General features: G+C 43.1%; 1 protein-coding gene across 3 annotated transcripts in view; it reads left to right on the top strand.

Annotated features, from left to right (window-relative positions):
* slc4a2b (solute carrier family 4 member 2b) overlaps positions 1-17016 on the top strand; it is a 41223-nt gene extending 24207 nt beyond the window's left edge. The window contains exons 8-24 of one of the 3 annotated variants that reach the window (XM_030078858.1): positions 2040-2176; positions 4235-4415; positions 4571-4706; positions 5918-6203; positions 6332-6440; positions 6592-6776; positions 7331-7547; positions 7725-7931; positions 8126-8274; positions 8913-9107; positions 9610-9834; positions 10742-10831; positions 10972-11138; positions 11826-12079; positions 12264-12433; positions 13084-13257; positions 14458-17016. In XM_030078858.1, the coding sequence (XP_029934718.1) occupies positions 2040-2176; positions 4235-4415; positions 4571-4706; positions 5918-6203; positions 6332-6440; positions 6592-6776; positions 7331-7547; positions 7725-7931; positions 8126-8274; positions 8913-9107; positions 9610-9834; positions 10742-10831; positions 10972-11138; positions 11826-12079; positions 12264-12433; positions 13084-13257; positions 14458-14538 (2963 nt within the window). In that variant the 3' untranslated portion in view covers positions 14539-17016. The remainder of the gene's footprint in view (positions 1-2039; positions 2177-4234; positions 4416-4570; positions 4707-5917; positions 6204-6331; positions 6441-6591; positions 6777-7330; positions 7548-7724; positions 7932-8125; positions 8275-8912; positions 9108-9609; positions 9835-10741; positions 10832-10971; positions 11139-11825; positions 12080-12263; positions 12434-13083; positions 13258-14457) is intronic. The other 2 variants (XM_030078860.1, XM_030078859.1) reach the window with 2 other exon arrangements.
* The last annotated feature ends 4167 nt before the right edge of the window (positions 17017-21183 follow it).

The raw sequence follows: 21183 nt of genomic DNA, 5'->3' as shown, positions 1-21183 counted from the left end.
ACAAATGAGAGTTCAGAGCTCTAAAGTCTTACAAGCTTTCCCCGGCTCAAATGTGTCACTATTAGGCATCTGTACTTTGGTAAAAAAAAAATTCAAATTTTTATATCATCAGATGATTATTTTTTGTATTACTGTTGGTTTATGTGTGTGCACATAGTATATACTGTATGGATATATGTGTTTTCCAACTATTTGGAATATTACTGCTCCAGCGGGGGGAGGGACCTAAATGAGGACCAACCCAAGTCCTTCCACATTGCAGTCGGAGCCCTGCTGCCCGGTGACGTTCAGGCCCCCGGGCCAGTGTGGGGGCTGCAGTCAGGGGCAAGGTGATTTACGTCAGGGAACTGACCCCTCAGCGGAGAGCAGCATCTTATCAGAGAGTGTGGCAGACAGGCCCACATTATTAAATTAGCCGTTCCCGCTGTCAGCTGAGGCTCTTGGACTCAGGCCAGAGTCAACATGGTGGCTAATTGAGAAACCAAGCCCTCAGTTCACAACCTCTTCGTCATTAGCGGAGCGAAATGAGGAGGGAAGAGTTAAGTAGTCTAGAGCACAAAGTAGAGAGGATATGATGGTTATATGGGTTTGATATGTGCCCAGTGTCCAGAGACTTGGGTCATTATGGGGCTTAGTGACACAAGGGGTAGAGCTTCCCCAGGGGTCCATCACTAGTTATTCCTCTGTATCGTCTTTTATCTGCTTCCCGCCACAGTAAATCATCCTGGGAAAGTTTCTCTGTGGCTGGCTGCCGCTCAACAATAGGAATTATTAGATCACTGTACCTCCCCTTTTGTTCGACCTGAGCGAGTTAACACCTGTGCTCACTAATTCATTCTGATAGTTTCAACCCGCAGAAGGTCAGGCGCCGGTGAACAAATGGCAACTTTTTCCGCTATGTCAAAACTTACCGTGTGTGCAAGCCGTGGACTCCCGTTTGAGCAGTGTGGGGTCACGTAGTCTGATGGCTGTGCCAGCTCTAGCCCTACGCCCACCACAAATCTCCTTTTCCTTCAAGAGCTCCATGCCAGTCAGGCCCCATCCTACCCCAAGGTCTGTCCCAATCTTCACTCACACACCAGCAGACAAGTCATGGAGCTACTTGACTTGGACCTTCTTAGTACAAGTTGCACCTGAAGAGCGAAATAAAAGTAAAGCTACAATCACTGAAGCTTACTTTTGAGCTCTCACAGGTGTGGCAGCTGGACAGCCACCATTTTTCAGAGCAGCAAAGTCCTTTTTTTCCTTTTGAAGAGTACTTGTGTTTTTTGGTAATGAGTTTAAAGATTCATGAAGAACCGCAAAAACGTGATTGTTTGTTACATAGGACACATAACCTCTGATAAAGGTAAGGCACCTGGCATTTTAGATGGGTATTTTTGTAGCACTGCTCCTTAGATTTTGTGTTGTCTTGTTATTAGGAGATTGTTGGGTATCTCATTCTTATGAGGCTTATTTTATGGAGAATATTTTGCACTCAGATTAAGGTATCATTTCTATTTTCTGCTTGCTCAGGTCAGATTGAGTTTTTTTTTTCCAGTGTTTCCACTGATCCTTGAACCTCAGCACCTGGCAGGGCATTCCCTACCTACAGTGTGGTGTTGTGTCTCTACCATCCAGTGTCTCAGTCTCTGTCAATGTCCCTTTCAATGCTTGGTGTGCTGCCAACATGAGTAATTCTACTCCTGGCTGTGGGACCGCAGGAACAAAAGCAGAGCGGCCTCGTCCTCTGTGACTTGGTGGGCTGAGATTTGATCTAAGGGTCAAGGGTCAATGTGATGCAGGCTGAGGGTCGAGAGGCAACAGCACCAAACTGTAAAATGCTGTGACTTTTCTGTGGTACATTAAAAAAATTCCCAGTTCTGCTTCGAAGTTGCTTTAAGATCATCTTTGTTAAATTCAGTGATGTCTGTTTTTTGGCCAAATGCATACCACCCCTTAAACTAACCCAGTGTTGAAGGTGTATGTCGTTCAGTGTCATTCCCGGTCATGAAGCTGTGTTCTTGAACAAATCTTCATTCCTTTTGTCTCTCTTCCAGGCCATCGTTTTGAGGATGTTCCTGGGGTACGCAGACACCTGGTCAGAAAGAGCACCAAGGGACAAGTGGTGCACATCGGCAAGGACCACAAGGAGCCCAGCACTCGCCCCCGTAAACAGGACCGCACCCCTCATGAGGTGAGACCCCACCTCATGATCCCAGTCACTAGGATTAAGACAGGACAGGTAGCACATAATGCCAGGTAAAACAGAATTGGGTTGATTTTCACTCTGGTCTTTTTTCAAGCCTTATTAAAGAGAAAATTTGGATTCACTTCTCGAAAAGTTTGGTATTGTGTTTTCACAGTAGACATGCGGGACATTGTTTAACTTTTCCTGAGGGAATTTCTTTGTATCTTGGCCACATCAGATTCCAGCCTCTTGCAGTGAAGCTGAAACAAACTTCCTTTTTTGTAACCCGTATGTTCGACCTAAAAGTTGTACTTTATTGCCCAAATCCTGGGAAATGTTGCCCCTTCATTACCTCTTTCAAACAGCCCCCTCTCTGGATGGGACAGGGGGCAGGACACAATTAAAAATGAATGAATGAGGTCTTTCCTTTCACACACGGAAAAGAAAGGGGGGGAGAGGAGGTTAGGTAACCAGACACTGGAAGCTCCTGAGAGAGGGAGCCATGTTTTATTAACACACACACACACACACACACACATACTCACTCACTCACACACAGACATGGGCCCCCAGCAGCCCAGGTAAACAACAGGTCCCTGTGAAGGCGTGTATGTGTGTGTGTGTTATTGAGGAAGAATAGTTTGAGTGTGTGTGTGGAAAGGTGCGGGTGCCCTCCTCCGTGCCGGTGTGCGCTGTATCAGTGTTTGAGTCCGCTCCTCCGCCCTCTCGCTCCTCCAGTCGTTACCGGTGGTTCTGTACCGCTCTGCCTCGCGGCCTGGAGGCATCCTGCTGGACATCTCTAGTCAGATGGCTCACCACCAGAAGGTGAGGCTGGGTAGCCAGCCGAAGCCAGGTTTGACCCGTGTGGACGTGTTTTCACAGGCATGCAGTGCTTTAGAGGCACAGCCGGTAAATTACGGGAGGTTGTGGCGTTTTCCAGCCTTATATTTTGGTTTGTGTCATTACACAGGAGATTGTGACTGACCAGCATGGCGTTTAACCAGTTGACATTTAACAACCATTTCATTATGAGATTATAAGACTGCTGAATGGTGTGATGATGCACAATATCTCTTTTTAGATGTGGATTTTTAATGTATAATCTGCTGTGTTTTCATTGGTTGTACTTTCTTCTTCAGTGTAAGTTGGACTTACAAAAGCTAATGAATAGGGCTGAATGATATGGTTAAAAAAAATAATAATACTGTGATTCGTTTTACATATATTGCGATATGATTCGCAATTTTAGTAAGAATATTAATTTTTGCATTATATTTGATTTTATTGTTTTGATTTTCACTGAAAAAGCTATTACAATGAGGATGCTGTGGATTTTGCTGGGATCTGTGCCAAACAAACATATTTTCTTAAATCTGGGAAATACAATTTGTAGTCGAGGGCATCTCTGTAGCACCATAAAACTTTATTTAACTTCATTTACAGCAATGTTTTGTCGCACATTTTACCTTTTTTCAAAAAAAAATGCAGCTCAGGCGATTTTGATATTGCATTTAGTCATATTGCGATTTCAATAATATTTTGATTGTTCAGCCCTACCAATAACACTTACAAGATTTTTGTGACTGAAATGCTTCTAATAATCCCAGTGGTGCACTGGTGAGCATGTAGGCTGTTTTTTCCCTTTATTTTATTTTGACACATGGTTTTGTTTCTCAGGCAAGATGCACCACTAAAGTCACTATAAATGTATCATATATTTTAGCAACTGATGAATTAAAGGGTAACTAAATCCCAAACCCAAATGTCTGTGAGGCCCGACCTCTAATGGTGAAAAGTCGTGTGCCCGGTCTTTGGTGGCAGTTGATACGACACACGGTGCACAACAGGTGGTGGCATCACCTGGAGGTCAGGCCACACAGAGATTTGGGTTTGGGGTTCAGTTTCTCTCTTAGGGCACTTTGAGTTGATCACTTATTTGCAGATATTCAGGTGCATGACATTTATTCTCTGAGGACTCCCTCCACGATTTTAGCCTCACCTCACCTCACCTCCCCTACACCTCACTCACTGCCTGCCTGCGTTTCTTCGTCACATGTCTCGCAGGTCTTCGTGGAGCTGAATGAACTGACCATGGACAAGAACCAGGAGATGCAGTGGAAGGAAACGGCTCGTTGGATCAAGTTTGAGGAGGATGTGGAAGAGGAGACTGACCGCTGGGGGAAACCTCACGTGGCCTCGCTCTCCTTTCGCAGTTTGCTGGAGCTCCGCAAGACCATCTCACACGGTGAGAGACCGGCACTTGTGCGTGTGTGAGACAGACAGTGAAAGAGAGACTGAAGGACAGCCGGAGTATACATACACATGGCATATTTTTAGCATGCCTTTATGTGAGTTCATAGATGACTGAACCTACTGTGATGTGTGTGTGTGTGTCCTCAGGGGCTGTGCTGCTGGACCTGGACCAGAAGACCTTGCCTGGCATTGCCCACCAAGTGGTGGAACAGATGATCATCTCAGACCAGATCAAGGCTGAAGACCGTGCCAACGTCCTGAGGGCCCTGCTGCTTAAACACAGGTGAAAAAGATTCCTGTTTAGAGGAATTAAGGAATCTGACCTTTACCCACACTACCCACACCTGTTGCTAAGTAGAGGGAACCTGCAACAACATGGATAGAACTTATATCCTCCTGCACAGGTGTCTGGCACAACTCCAGAAACGTCTGGTGAAGAGATTCATGATGCATGATTCTGTTGCAGTGTTACTTTGTGTTTCGATGATTATTTTGTCACAAAAATACAGCATCTTGCCTCTGGCACGGTTGTGAAAATGCAAGAGGGCATGTGCTTTTGCATTTGCATTTGGGAGGAGTACATTATTTATTACGGTCATTTGGCACTATGGGCCAGTAAAACTCTTATTTAATGCCCCTTTACTAGTGTCTGGAATTATTCTCTCTCCTGCACAATCTCAATCATGGCCTATTTTTTGGCAACACAGCAACATGATGTAATGGATGTAACGCCAACAAAACCAAACAAGGTGTCATTAAGTCTATGAATATTCTCATTTATCCAGGTCATCGTTCTCTTTGGGCAAAATTGAATCGTAGGCAACTGGACTTGTATTTGTCTCAGGAAGACGTTTCGCCTCTTGTCCAAGGGGCTTCATCAGTTCATGCGCATCGGAGCCTTCGGAGCATCATGAGCCTTCATGAACACACCCACAGGCATTCTTGGTGGACACTCCCACAGAGGTTAAATACCTGGACCTTACTCCACTGTCTTTGTCAGACTTTGGGCAAAATTAGTGCAGACTAGAAAGACCGATGCGCATGAACTGATGAAGCCCCTTGGATAAGAGGCGAAACGTCTTCCTAAGACAAATACAAGTCCAGTTGCCTACGATTCAATTTGCCCAAAGAGAAAGGTGTCATTAGTTATAAACAGTGTATCTGTGAATAAACACAGCTAACTAGAGAATTGAGGAGTCTAGTGATTTCCAGTAGGGCATATTTACATGACTATATCAGCTTAAAAAGAATAACATTAGACAGGTAGCCAGAAACTTTTGGAAAGTGTGGGAGCCACGCATCTTTCGTGAGACGCTACACCTTTAACGATGACAGTGTGCATACTGACATCCAGTTCATAACTAAAATACTAATATTCACACAGTATAGCGAATTTATACTGATGATTGCCAGATCAATGTTGGTTTTTAAGGATGAAATGATGGATAGCTATTAACTCTTTTCTTCTCACTGCTGCACGCTTCCTGCTACTAGGTGGCTTCACGCCTTGTCACTCCCTCTCTTCCTCCTGCTCACCCTGTCTGTACCTCTCGCTACCTCCCCTAGTCACCCGAGCGATGAGAAGGAGCACACAAGCACTTTCCCCAGGAACATCTCCGCAGCCAGCCTGGGCAGCCTGATGGCCCACCACCACAGTGCCAACCACATCCATCAGCCCGAGCCATCCGTCACTGAGCCTCTGATGGGCTCCGTGAACGAAAAGGGCAGCACAGACACGCGCATCGACATGGAGAAGAATGAAGTACAGGTGCAGGTGCAGGTACGCCCGGGCTCTGATAAGTAAAAACTGGTGGATGTCCTTTTTGACAAAAAGTCCTATAGTTTCTGATTTTGGTGGCGTTTAAGCACTGACTGCATGCTCCTGATTGGTCCTGTTCCTGTGTCCAGCAAAAAGAGCCCGCCGTGACCCCTGGCATGCATCGTTCCAAGTCCAAACATGAGCTGAAGCTGCTGGAAAAGATTCCCGAGAACGCTGAGGCCACAGTTGTCCTTGTGGGTGAGTTATCTCCCACTGCCCCGTTTTCGACCCGTACAAGAGCTCGTTTGTTTAAAGGGAACTACTCACTGATTCTGCTGCCTCTGCTCTTTCGTCTTTCATTGCATGTGTAGTACTGTGTGCATGTTGACTGTTGTCCCGGGTCTTCCAGGCAGTGTGGACTTCCTGGAGCAGCCAACCATGGCCTTTGTGCGGCTGCAGGAAGCGGTGGAGCTGGACTCTGTCCTGGAGGTGCCGGTGCCTGTCAGGTTCCTCTTTGTCCTGCTGGGACCCCCCAGCACCAGCATGGACTATCACCAGATAGGACGCTCCATCTCCACACTCATGTCTGACAAGGTGAGCGAGGTGTAAACAGGGAAGGAAATTCACTTTCATCCACCAAGTTTGATGTTTTCCAAAATTTATCAGCCATTTTGACCATTTTACCAACCCATTTGAGAATACAACTAAAAAGTATCCTACATGATGACAGTATAAGTACATTGGTCCCTCGTTAATCGCGGGAGTTACGTTCTAAAAATAACCCGCAATAGGCGAAATCCGCGAAGTAGTCAGCTTTATTTTTTACAATTATTATAGATGTTTTAAGGCTGTAAAACCCCTCACTACACACTTTATACACTTTTCTCAGACAGGCATTAACATTTTCTCACATTTCTCTCTTGTTTAAACACTCTCAAAGTTCAAACCTTTGTAGAAAAATAAGTCCAGTATTATAGAATGAACGCATTCTGTACTGTACAGGAGACACGGCACGGAGGAGAACTGTATTTCTATATATAAATAATAATATATGGTAGTGTAGAAGAGGATCACTGCCCTCGTAAAACTGATGTCAGTAATCACAAGAGATCAATGTAAAGATTTGTTTAATGTAACTCTCCACCCAGCATTTCCATGAGGCAGCCTACCTGGCAGATGACAGACAGGACCTGCTCAACGCCATCAACAGCTTCCTGGATTGCAGCATCGTGCTGCCCCCCTCTGAGATGGGCGGGGACGAGCTGCTGCGCTCTGTCGCTCGCTTCCAGAGGGAGATGCTCCGTAAGAGGGAGGAGCAGGGGGTCAAACTAAAGGCCAAGGAACCCAAGAGCCTGGAAGATCAAGGTACGCATTTCCCCCCCAAAACTGTACTGCTCATGTAGCATTTCCAGAAGGTCGGGGATATTCATTTCATTTGTGGTGCTCCTCAAAGTTTATACAACTTCTTGTTTATAATTAGAATTAGAATTAATCAAATTATAATTAATAATGTGTTTGTTTGTTTTTTTCCCTGTTACCCAGAGGCCCTCCTCACGCCTTTGAAAAAATCAGATGACCCCCTGGAGCGCACTGGGCGTCCTTTCGGCGGGCTGATTCGAGATGTTCGTCGCCGTTACCCAAAGTACATCAGTGATTTCAAGGATGCCCTAAATGCTCAGTGCATGGCGGCCATTATCTTCATCTACTTTGCTGCCCTCTCCCCGGCCATAACATTTGGAGGCCTGCTGGGTGAGTTATGTGTGGGAAAACAAGAAGTGACCCACTGTCCTCTTACTGTAAACAAATAAAGTCCTTCATCATCTCTGCTGACAGGCTGCGTCCTTGTTTTTAACAGTAACAGAGTTGGCAGTGCTCTGATGTTATTTAAAAACCTGCTGTGTGTGTGTGTGTGTGTGTGTGTGTGTGTGTGTGTGTGTGTGTAGGTGAGAAGACGGAGGGTCTGATTGGTGTTTCTGAGCTGATTGTGTCGACGGCCGTGCAAGGCGTGATCTTCTGCCTGCTGGGGGCTCAGCCACTACTTGTTGTGGGGTTTTCTGGACCCCTGCTTGTCTTCGAAGAAGCTTTTTACACTGTGAGTTGATTATTTGTCAGCGTACAAATAATGTCTATAGATGGTATTCTGAGATCCTTTGACCCCCAACTCAGGTTATGTTACATTACGGTGAAACAATTTCACATCTCATATCTCTTTTTCGTAGGTTAGCCCTTATTGTATATTTTTAGTTTTTAGTCTTTATAGTCTTTATTGTATATATTAGCTTTTATTCTATTTTATTTAACTTTATTATATGTTCCTACTGTTGCTGCTGGAACACCAGAATTTCCCTGGTTGGGATCAATAAATCTATCTAATCGAAATATTATCAAACTCACATGGCCAAGTACAATATCTAAATCACAGGAGGTGTAATTTTTTTAGAGATGTGCTGGCATTAACATCCTGTCCTCCAGACATAAGAAAACTCATTGTTTTTGGTACAGTTGCTTGTAATAGTGGTTAAACCTAAATCTGTCTTTTTGAAATAGTGGTGAAATCAGCCCTCCACTCATTCCGAGTGGTTCTGGATTATGCCAGCTAAATGTGCTTAAGTTAAAAATCTGGTGTAGATAATGGTTTTGGTCAAGGTTACTGCTTTTTACGCAGACGTGCTTTTATACTGCCATGAAAATTGCACTGTGAGGTGATTAACGTTCATTTCTTGCCCACAGTTCTGCAAAGGGAATCAAATTGAGTACCTGACCGGCCGCGTCTGGATCGGGTTCTGGCTCATCATCATCGTAATTGTCACCGTGGCCTTTGAAGGCAGCTTTTTGGTGCGCTTCGTCTCCCGCTTCACCCAGGAGATCTTCTCTTTCCTCATCTCCCTCATCTTCATCTGCGAAACCTTCATGAAGCTTGGCAAGGTACACCTGAGACTTGAAATAACAATCCTGATTACAAGAAGTTTTTGTTGGCCTGCTGGGGGTTTTCGTCTGTGACACTGAACTGAACTGACTTGCCTTTGGACGCTATTCAAACCTAGGGGTCGAAATGAGTATGTTTTTCTAACAAGTGCACCTCCAAAATCTTTTGTGATTGAGTGGCCTTGAAAGTTAAATGGACTGAGAGTTTAACTATTATCCGGGCTTATGATTTTGGAAGGCTGCTATTTTTAGATCTTTATGGCACAAACATGAAAGAGATTTGGTTACAGCCTAATCTCCTTTCCCAGAAAGTGTGATTGTGGTCCCTAAAAGTGCAGTGAATGTTAATCCCTTCGAGGCATTGTCAAAGTAATCTTTCTGTGTGTGTATGTGAGTGTGTGTGTGTGTGTGTGTGAGTGCGCACATGTAATGTGTATGCCGTGTGTTGAGGCAGGAAGTGAAATGCCGTGCATTAATGCGAGTTCTCTGTGTCGCCTGGCAGATTTTCAAGGAGCACCCACTGAAACGTTGTTCCCTTGACAACAGCACACAAGGGGACGTCTCAGCAGAAAATGTCACAGTAATGGTAAACAACACTGTGCCTGTGACGGTGAAGGTCACTGGGGAGCCCAACACCGCACTGCTGTCTCTAGTGCTCATGGCGGGAACTTTTTTCATCGCTTTCTATCTACGCAAGTTCAAGAACAGCGCGTTCTTCCCTGGAAGGGTGAGGCCCTGTAACACACAATGCACCGAATACAATGTCAGTGTGTTTGCATACTATTCATTAAATCTTCATCGAAACTTACATCCCCATATTTTTTTTTTTTTTTTTTGATAATTCTTTTATTGCAGAAGGGTGGTGTACATTGTATTCCAATACTGATAATATGTTCTGCAAGTTTTCAAAAATTACAGAAATAACAAAAACAAAAAATAAAAAAATAATCGTGATAACAAAAACAAAAAGTGATAACAGCAATAGTACCGAACTTGTATATAAGTACAATTCAACATATAAGTGTGCACAGTAAGTGGGATAATACATAATAGGCTAAAAATAAATAAATATATAAGTAAAAGTAAAATAAGTAAATAAAATAACTAAGTCAATAAAAATGAATAAAAAAGTCAAACAGTAATAAAAAAATAATAAAAAAAAATAAAAATAAAAAAAAATAAATAAAAAAAAAATAAATATATATATATATATCATAACACACTCCACTCAACACCCCCCTACCCCCACTCCCCACCCATCCCACACCCATATACACTTTCAACAATACATCCCCATATTTTAAGGGTTCATGTATGTTTTTAGACTCACGGTCAGAAATCCTTGTGTATCTAAAGCCCCTGGTTCAAAAACGGCATCCTCCTCAACACTGAAACCTCAAGAAGTTTATATCAAAACATAATTGTGAAGCAAAGTGCACATGCAGTTTATGATTGCTCTGTAATGATCCTGTTTCTATTTTAATCTTTTTCGTTTCAGATATCATCCTTCAAAATTGCAACACCTACACACAATCACTAAAATAGTCGTTTATATGTGGTTCAGATAAATAAAGATGCACTTTTTTTTTTCATTAGATACTTTGGCTCATATGGTCTGGTATTGTGGTTTCCAGTTCCGCAGGATAATCGGAGATTTTGGGGTCCCTATCGCCATCCTCATCATGGTGCTGGTGGACTACACCATAGATGACACATACACACAAGTGAGACTGAAACACCAGCAACATCTCAAACTAAAATTGTTCTCTGTTGGCATCTATTTTGTTTTATTCCCAATGATACATGCTATAAACCTTTAATCTGCCAGTATTCACACTCTTTTCCGTCTCGCCCTCGTGTCCAGAAACTGAGCGTTCCCAGCGGTTTCTCAGTGACGAGTCCCAGTAAGCGAGGCTGGATCATCAGTCCTCTTGGTTCTGATGGCCTGTTCCCCATCTGGATGATGTTTGCCTGCGTGCTGCCTGCTCTGCTGGTGTTCATCCTCATCTTCATGGAGACACAGATCACTACGTGAGTAATGCTGCAACCAGACCATTGAAGGAAACGTGCAACAGAACAACTTTCCCACTCAAAATGTGGAGAGGTTAACACGTTAACATGTTAAATGTCATATGATGAGTAGCCAGTTATTGGTTATGTTTGCATAAATGCACACTGACTGGTAAAAAAACAACGTACACTCCTGATCAAAATCTTAAGACCAGTTGAGAAATTTACATTTTGCACTGTTGGATCATAAGAAGGTTCTAAGTAGAGCTTCAAAATGCAAAAAGAAGAAATGGGAGTGAGACAAAAAAAAATTTGAGTAAGCAATTTATTGCCAACAACCATTAAACTGAAATAGGCTGTTCATCAGCTGATCAAAAGTTTAAGACCACTGCCTTTAAAAGCCCAAATCTTGGCAAAAATGGGGATTCAGTGTCATTTTGAAGCTCTACTTTGGACCTTCTTAAGATCCAACAGTGCAAAATGTAAATTCTTGCAATTTCTCAACTGGTCTTAAGATTTTGATCAGGAGTGTATTTGAATTTATTTGTTCGGAAGAGATATTAATCCCACCTGCATGTTTTCGAGCCGTTCATTCTTGATTCCTATCCTCCGTTTGCTCTGCCCTCCTCAGCTGCAGTCTGTGTTTGTATCCGTCATTTGTAAAACCCACACAGAGTGATATCCTCCTTTCTCCGCTCCTCTCCTTAGTCTGATTGTGAGTAAGAAGGAGCGAATGCTGGTGAAAGGCTCTGGCTTCCACCTGGACCTGCTGCTCATCGTCGTGCTCGGGGGCAGCTCCGCGCTTTTTGGCCTGCCTTGGATGGCCGCTGCAACCGTGCGCTCCGTAACCCACGTCAACGCCCTCACTGTCATGAGTAAAGCCGTCGCCCCGGGAGACAAGCCTCGAATCCAGGAGGTGAAGGAGCAGAGGGTCACGGGGCTGCTGGTGGCCATCATGGTTGGTGAGTGTCAGACGTAAAAAAGGAGTTACAGTTATTGACCACAAACTTCTACGGGAACTGCAACCGGTCATATCGTCATTAGTTTGATCAGTAGTTTTCATCTTATGTTCATATGTCAGACTGTTGAAGTGATCGACATGCCAGTTCATGCTGCCTTTAACCCCGGCCACTCCTCTGTCCCAAGGCATGTCCATTGTGATCGGAGACTTGCTGCGTCAAATCCCCCTGGCGGTGCTGTTTGGCATCTTCCTCTACATGGGTGTGATGTCGCTCAATGGCATCCAGCTAACGGAGCGCATGATGCTGCTGCTCATGCCGCCGAAATACCACCCGGATCACACCTACGTCCGCAAGGTGAGAGACTGTCGGCTCCGTTAACAAATGAGCGTTTACATCTGCGTGAGGCAACTCTGCGCGCTTACAGCTCCACAGATCATGTCACATTAAGTCATCAAACACAGTCCAACATGCTCCTGTTTCCCAACCTGGTCGCTTAGTGATGCTTTTTACCAAAGAAATAGAGAAAGAAGAAGTAGAAATACAGTAAAAATACAGTTTGTTTTCACGGAAGATTAACTTCATAACTTTTCTGTCACTATACTTTTGACACTGTTATTTCAGTTTGACGAACAGGTTGAGTCTTTAGTGTTTCCTCTCAGTTGCAGCCCTACTTTGTGAATTGGGCTGATTAGATTGTTGTAGTAACTATTTCACCCGGTGGAGCTTTAAAAAGAATACGGCAGATAGCCAAAAAGCCACCCATGTCTACGTGTATGTGCAGGAAGTATATATGTTAAGCATCATAGCTATATTATGACCGTCAACTTCATTGTATATTTCATTTGCTTCTCTCTAAATCGGCACCACAGCATGCAAACAGAAACAGCCTGATCTCTGTAACATGTTGTCATCAGTGTGGTTAATAACATGCCTGTTCTACATCTGGTGACAATCTCACTTTTGAGCACCGTTGCTGATTATTTATCCACTCTTTGTCTGTCCAGGTGCGCACGCTGCGGATGCACCTGTTCACCTGCATCCAGGTGGTGTGCTTGGCAGTTCTGTGGGCCGTTATGTCCACTCAAGCATCGCTGGCCTTCCCCTTCGTCCTCATCCTCACTGTCCCTGTCAAGATGCTCCTGCTCCCGCGCATCTTCACTCTCAGAGAGATGCTCTGCGTAAGTCCGCCACAGGGAGGCGCAATACGCCAGCTTTCTACCTTTGCACTATTCTCCCAGCAGCTGTACTGTATACCACCACAGAGTAACACCACTGTTTGACACCAGATTAGCTGAAGACAGGTTATGTGCAATGTAAACACAGTGAAAATGTGTGAATTTGCGATCTGAGTTGCATTTCTGGGCCCATTTTGTTGTTTGGTGTCAAAAAATTTTTTATTCCAGTGAATAAATATGTAAGCATAAACAATGTGATGTCAGGATATTTGCAGCTCCAGTAGAGTTTGATAGCAGAAAATGTTAGATCAATGTAAGAAGTCAACTCTAAATGTCAGGATTTGGTGGTGATCAAGGAATCAAGGAGTGACAGCTTCTCTCTAGACTCACCAATAATTCAGGACTCATACAAGTTAGTTTCACTCTCTAATAAGGCAGATTGAGAGAAAGTGGATACCAAGTACCTCCTGGAATGCACTGGTCAAGTTATGGTATCTAATATTGTGAGAGTATCCCAACTGACTGATATATTGGCTTTCGATATTATTGTCTGTTGATAGCTCATCAAGGATATATTGATATCAGTGTATCTGTTGGTTAATATGCAAAAAAGACCATGCATGTTAAAGTAATGCACTAAAGTTATATAGCACTTTTCAAAACAAAAGTGCTTACCAGTGCTTTACATGGAAATAATGATCAAATAGAAATAAAATAATAAAATATCTGTAAAACATGAAAAAGAGCAAACTAAGCATGCAAAAGTCAATTAAAAGCGTGAGATAATGACACATAAAGCTAACTAAAAGAAGTAAAACATATATTAAAACAGTAAAAACTTCAGTCGTTGCAGTAAAAATTGCAGTGAAAAGCATTTGAGATAATCGAAGAACAGTTTTTACTTTGTATGGCAGTGAGCTGCGAGTCATGGTGGAGCAAATTGTGTGAAGAAATGAGTTTATATCTCAAGTGTAAAATATCAAGCCACCTTATTTTTTATTATCAAATTTGATGCATTTTTTACTTGCATTTGTATGTATAACAAAAAATAGTCAATATATCCTTATCTTAAGTTGTTTAACCCCAAATATCTTTAGGCAGCAGAATCAGGCAGCTTCTCCTGGCTTTATTATTACAATATCAACTAATTCACCTGAGAACGGGTAAGTGTCCGGTCTCTGACGCTCTCTCCGTCTCTTCCAGCTGGATGCCGACGACGCAGAGCCCAAGTTTGACGAGAGAGAGTGTCCGGACGAGTACTCGGAGATGCACATGCCTGTGTAAACCCACAACAAGCCCCCGTGCACCACGTTCTGCTCTTAGTGGACCTCGAAATCAGTCAGTCACTCTACCAGCCAAGGAGACCAGCGACCCAGAGACAGACCCCCGCAGACTTGAAGCAATTTGACACGAGTCACTGTGCGCCACCGACCCTTTTCATCCACCGCGGAGACGTAAACGTACATTTGCTCAGTCACGAGAGGTCGCTTGTCACCTCGATCAAGCTCTTTCACTATTTAAGTTCCACAACAGCAGATTCACAGCCCAGCATACTTTAATATCACATCAATAGGAGCATCTTTTTTTTTTTATATATATTTTGCCATAACACGCACAGGGTTTATTATCCTTTTAAGAGCCCTTTGTGGCACAAAGAATGACCATCAACTGAGGAGATCAAACAGCCTTTGGCATGTGTTCATAATGTACTTTTTTTAAAGCATATATATATATTTCAGGGGACGAGAGATTCTAAATCAACCGATGTGATCTTATTCTCGAAATTCAGTGCAGTTACAGTAGCTAGATTATTCAGACAATGATTTGTTTTTCAGCCCTGAAAGGTTGCTCTGATTCACATTGAATATGTGGAGGATATATGGGATACATTCCTTATTTTAACATGCAGTTATTGCTATTCACGTTTGTTGCTTTTTCATGTTTTTGCCCTTTTTAAGCTCACTAAGCGCCTTATGAAGAAAATAAAAGGTATACCGAGAGGTTTTTTTTTTTTCATTTTTGCCTTATTTTAGATAGCGGTTCACTTTAGCAGCCTCTTGAAGCTCCTAGCACTTTTTAAGACACCAAACGTGGATAGCTCAATGAAATATTGTATTTTATATAATCATTTTATATTCGCTTCCTCTTCGTGTCCTCGTGGGCTCCGTATGTACTCGCCCATAAAATTCGATGTCGCTCTAGCTTATTCTTAAATAACTCTATCTCCACTTTATTTTTAAGCTCATCCCTCTTGAGCGATACCTTCTCTGTATTCAACCTCAGCAGTTTAACGTAGACGCTAGTGATATTCATTGGCTTTATTTCAATCAGACAAGACTATCTGGTGTACTGTATACTTGCAGTAAATGAATCTCACCAGTAGAGGGAGACCTTACAGCTCTGTTGTACCAAAAAAAGTACATGCAAATGCAACAATAAGTACACATTTCTCACTACAGTAATAAAATGGCATCATATCTTTCAACGCCAACTCACCGGCACATTTTTATATGTAGAAAGGTTAACATAGTGGCATAGTAAACATATACTTTCATGTTATTTAATATTGCAGGTCAGTTCATGGTATATGTAATAGCTTTTCTTTTTTTTTTTTTTTTTTTTTTGCTGAAGCTCCTTCCATACCTGCAGAGTGTAACTTGTAGGGCACTAATGTAAAGTTTTTGTTTTGTGTTAACTTGATTTCTCACTTGTTGTTTAAAAAAAAAAAAAAAAAATCTTGTTGGCTAATAGGGAGAGCACTAATTTATTGGTTTTGTTTGTCCAAGTGCCAAAACGTCTCATGTATAGTTTTTGTGGTCAGAACAATCAACCGCAGTTCAGTCATCTCACTTCCCTAACCCTCGTTGTTTTGAGTTGCTAAAGGTGCGCAAGGGGTTTCAGCCTCGGTTTCACTTTTTATATCACAACATTCCACAGTTTATCAGCAAGTTAATTATACATCTTTTTTTGTTTTGTTTTGTTTCTCATCACCATGAACTGATTGTTTGGGGCGGTTGCATTCAGCGTTTCATCCGACCAAATATCCACACAATCTGTGCAGACAATCTCAATACTCATGCAATTCTGCGAGGGAAGACTTTATTTGTGAATGGTTTGTGTCTGGTTTGGGAGATCCGAATGTATCAGTGTAACGTAAAATTGGTTAAAGCTTTGACTGTGTCAAGCAACTTGACTTTCGGTCCGCCGTTCTCACTCGTACTGTAATCTGTTGGAGACACTACTTCTCACCTCACTCTAATCTGCTCTGTCACATCCCACTATAGTCTCGTCTTTGCTGTGATCTTACGCCTGATGGGCCCACGGTCTGATCAGCTGCAGGACACAGAAAATAGTTTGCACTTTTGTAATGCCCGTGAATCCTTAATTTCTTCTCCATTATATTTCTCTTGAAATATGTGGCATTATTGCCAACTCAAGTGTGTCCGGCACTTGTCATGAAACCTCTTTTGAAACGTACACACGACGAAAATTAATTTATACGGCAGTTCTCATGGCCATGGACAGCAAGAGGGGATACTAATGAAAAGTTGGCAGTGGAGTGTGATGCTAGTTTTTATGTTTGCTTATTGTGCCTGTGGATGAAGTGAAGGTATTCTTGTGTGTGTGATCTGTTAAACTCATTAAATGCTGATGTTGTTCCATTTCGAAAGCAATACACAGTCTGAGTGGTTATAGCTGATATTCCCTTGTACATAAATGGTTCAAATATTGATGACAAAATAAAGGTAATTTTCTATTTATCGTGGCTGTTGTGGTTTCTGTCTCAATCCACTGGGTGCAGCTCTTAAGTTATGATTGATGATGCGTTTCGAGTCTGATTTTCTTGCTGGCTCAGCAGGCTGGCTCTTCCTGTTGGGGGTGGAGGGTGGTGGGTGGCGGGGGGGTCGGTCTAGCCTGCGTTCAGAGCGGGGTGGCTCGTTTCACAACAGTTCGACCGACACAGGACAGAAGATGGCTGCTCTGCTGCTCCTGCTGCTTGGTGCCGGAGTCGCCCTGGTTTCTGCAAACGGACAGGAGGCTTACAACCAGCTCCCCGACGCCTACAGGAAAGGAGTGGATCTGGCCACAGAGAATCTCAACTCTCACGTGGGAATCCGGCACCATTTCCTCTTCTTCAGGAGTCTCGTGAAATCAGATATTGAGGTATTGTAAATCACACTGGCCTTTTTAATAAGGAGTCAGCGCTCTGAGGGTTTCCAGGTGGATTATGGCTGTCTAATCCTCACGAAAAGTTCAGATTACCATGTAGTGACTGTATTTTGCTCTTAAAATAAATGAGATGCTCCTCGTCTTCTCCTCAGCCTGGATTCGATGTGAGCTACATCTACCACCACTTCTACCTTAAAGCCACCAAGTGCTCCAAGGGAACCGTCGACTCGTCCCAGTGCGCCTTCAGAGATGACAGGGTGGGTGTTTTTTCTCAGAGGCAGGTTTGGACGAGCTTTATCGGAGCTCGTGAACGTGGAAGTGTGAGGCTGACTGCTTGCTCTGACTTGTCTGTGGTATTTGTTTTTGTGCGTTCATGCAGCCTCTGATAGACTGCGCCGTGTGCTACAAAACATACGCCGGGGAAATCGAACAAGAGCCCAAGCCGTACATCCACTGTGTGCACAAGCCGGTCCTCACAGAGGTCAGTTTGTTTACAGGAGGATTATATTTGATCCTGTTGTATTCTCTCAATGCTTAGACTGTGATCTTGACGAAGGATTGAAGATAAATATTTGAAATTAAAGAACTGAGTCATCAGAATTCTAACTCTCTTAGATAAAAAAAAAAAAAAAAAATCCTGATAAACAGTCCAAGCGCTGAAACAAATTCTGACGTTTCAGAATTATTACTTTTTCCCCTCAAAATTCATACTGTCTCCACTCAGAATTCTGACTTGAATGTCACCTTTGGGCCCATTTGTGTTTTTTTCTCTCTCAAAATTGTTTTCTCTTTTTCTGGCTTTAATCTTATTCTGACATTGATCTCACAAATTAGGTTTTTTTTCTGCATGCTTAACCCTCTTCCATAGATTTCATCTGCTTCTACTAGGTAAAAAAATCACACTCCAATCATGGAGGCACAGTCTCATTTGTTTATTCGTCACAAACGGCTTTGTTGATGTGTGTCTCCCTGGCAGGATATGAAGGTGGCGAGAGTAGAGCACTGTAACAACATGGGTTACAGCAGCGGAGCCCCGACTCTTCTGGCATCCGTAGCAAGAAAGTGAGCGTGTGCGTGTGTGTGTGTGTGTGTGTGTGTGTGTGTGAGAGAGAGAGAGAAAGAGAGAGAGAGGGGGGCACTGCTCAACACAGCCTGGGAATAGTTTGAACTGAAAAGCACAAATAGGCGACTTGTACCTTTATGCACTGCCTTCCCTTCCCTCCTTGTTACTGTGTCCTCTCCACCTCATTAAACGTTTTTAGTACATCTGTGTGTGATTTTGTGTGATTGCAGTTTATCAGTTTGCTGTTTTTGGGATTTGTGTCAAGTTTAATAAAGAGCCATTTTATAAAGAAACATGTTTCCCCAGATTGTGCTCTTGCAACAGAGAGAGGGACGAGTTGCACTGATACAACTTATCCCAAACCTGATATTTAAAGGGATAGTTATCCTTAAAATAAAAAAAAAGTCATTACTGATTCATCCTCATCAGTCAACGCTCTGACGTTTACAGGACCACCGACTTCAGAGCAAGTCAGCTCCTGCAGCTCCGTGTCAACTTTCTCACAAAGCCCTGAACGTGCCAGGGCCGTCGTTTTACCCCTCCAAAAAAAAAAAAAAACACCAGAAAACACCAAATGGGCCATAATCAGCAGAGGTGGAGGCAACTAATTACATATTTGCACATTATTATAATCAAGTAGCTTTTTTATGTATTTGTACTTGTTTAAATTCGGTAATTTTACTTTTACTTAAGTACATTTTTGCTTGAGTATCATATTCTACTATTACTACTATTACTACTGCTACTGTACTCTTTCCTCCACTGGTAATCAAAGTGTTTTGTAGGTAAACAACTGCAGTGCGAGTCTTTATAATCCAATATTACAACAGATTTTACAAATATTGCACCGTCTGCATCCGTTTGACTATGAAACATTTTGAGACATTTTCTTGTTTGTTTTTTTCTTTCTTTCTGTAAAAAGGTGCTCCCATTAATTTCAATACCTTCGGAGAGGCCTGAGATGGAAGTACGGGGCCTAAACTTCTGTATGTTTGGAGTTCCTTTTGAATGTCTCCGAGGTTTTGAGTCACGTTTTGAGACGGACTAGGTGATGAGTAAACTGTCATGTGATTTCCTATAACTGAACTGGATACGAATAAACTGTTTGGCACTGATTAGTGAGCAGAAAAAACAAAAATGAGAGGAGAATTCACATCATTCACATCGTTCACAGCTCTGAGTCACCCTGGGGCCCGGGCTTTGTCATGACATGCTGGATTTGTTTGTAACACTTGGATGACGCATGGTCCAAGTCTCCTTTGTAGCGACTCTTAGCGATTAATCTCATTAAATTTCTGGGAAACTATTAATCCAGAGGAAAACCCCAATCAGGTTTTTAGTGAGGCTAAGATTTAGTCAGCATCCGGGACGTTGGCCCTCGGTGCTGTGACAAAGCTGGAAGACAAAAAGTAAACAGCAGATCCATTTATGGGTCTTTAGTTGTGCGGTGACTGTTTATGACCTGAATAGGACTTGTTTTGGACTTGTTCATGTATCCCCCGGCGGGGGCTGGGGGTGTTTAAAGGACAGGCACCTCTTACAAAACCGTCAGTCGTTCAAGCTGCTCTCCAGTCCAACAGAGGAAGATGTCTGCTGTGCTGCTGTGTCTGATCTGTGCCGGGGCTCTGCTGTACTCTGCCGAGGCTCAGGACGCCTACAACGAGCTGCCCGACAACTACAAGAAGGGAGTGGATCTGGTTTGGAAGCAGCTCAGCTCTCACGCGGGAGTCCAGCACCATTTTCTCTTCTACAGGAGTGTGGCAAAGACAGACATAGAGGTAAACCTGACATCATTTATTCGTCCGAAACATTGGCCGACAGTGTACACAGTTTAAAGGTCGATGCCACTGTTTTACATCGGGAGTTCACATTAGAACAGTGCGAGGCCTGTTTGTTTCATGATCGATGAGCAGTTAATTTAGCTTCACTGCACTTTAAACAGACGTGATTACACATCAAACTTTTCCTGACAGCTGCTGTTTGAACTTTCATGCGCCCGCGGGCCGATTATGACCAATTATCATCAAACTCAAATCAGCGATTGCACATTATCATTTGAATTCAGCTTGGAAAGGCTCGAGTGTTTCAGTGAAAGTCAAACAGCGAGTGAAAGCCTGGTTAAACAGTGACTCTCACGCAGTTTGTTGCTCAGGCTTTCGCAAGGCTCGCAGGGACGTCCGGGGAGGGACATCATCATCATCATTTTTGCAACATCTCCTTTACTTCTGGCAGAGTCTGCAGGACGAATCTGCGGTTTATGTAAACAGGTTTTCAGCAGCGGTCTGGTCTGTGTCAAAACACCCTGATAAGGCACCGACTCAACTTTTGCCTGAATGCTTGGCTCAGCGTGAAGGAACTGAAAAGAAAAAAAAAAAAAGAAAAACAAGGAACCCAAAACCAGGAGCACACTGCCACCGTACAGCTGATACTGGGAACTTCACCCACAGCTTTATTTGCACTGGTGAACTGCGTTTTCACATCGAATAAGACTATATTATCCCTATTCAATGACTAGGAGTCAATCGTTAAAGGTGCATTACGTAAAACTTCATTAAAGTGAGGACTCCTTGTGGGAGAAAACACTGATTTAGCACAGATTTTGATGGCTGAGTCTACGTGGTTCTGGTCATCAGGCCCTTAATGAGATCCAGCCGAACAAAAACATGGCTAACGTGCAAGTTGATGTTTCATGTCTC

This window comes from Myripristis murdjan, chromosome 20 (genome assembly GCF_902150065.1).
Source record: "Myripristis murdjan chromosome 20, fMyrMur1.1, whole genome shotgun sequence".
Taxonomy (NCBI): Eukaryota; Metazoa; Chordata; class Actinopteri; order Holocentriformes; family Holocentridae; genus Myripristis; species Myripristis murdjan.
Note: the sequence above shows the minus strand (reverse complement) of the source record. Positions and strands in the feature narration are given on the sequence as shown.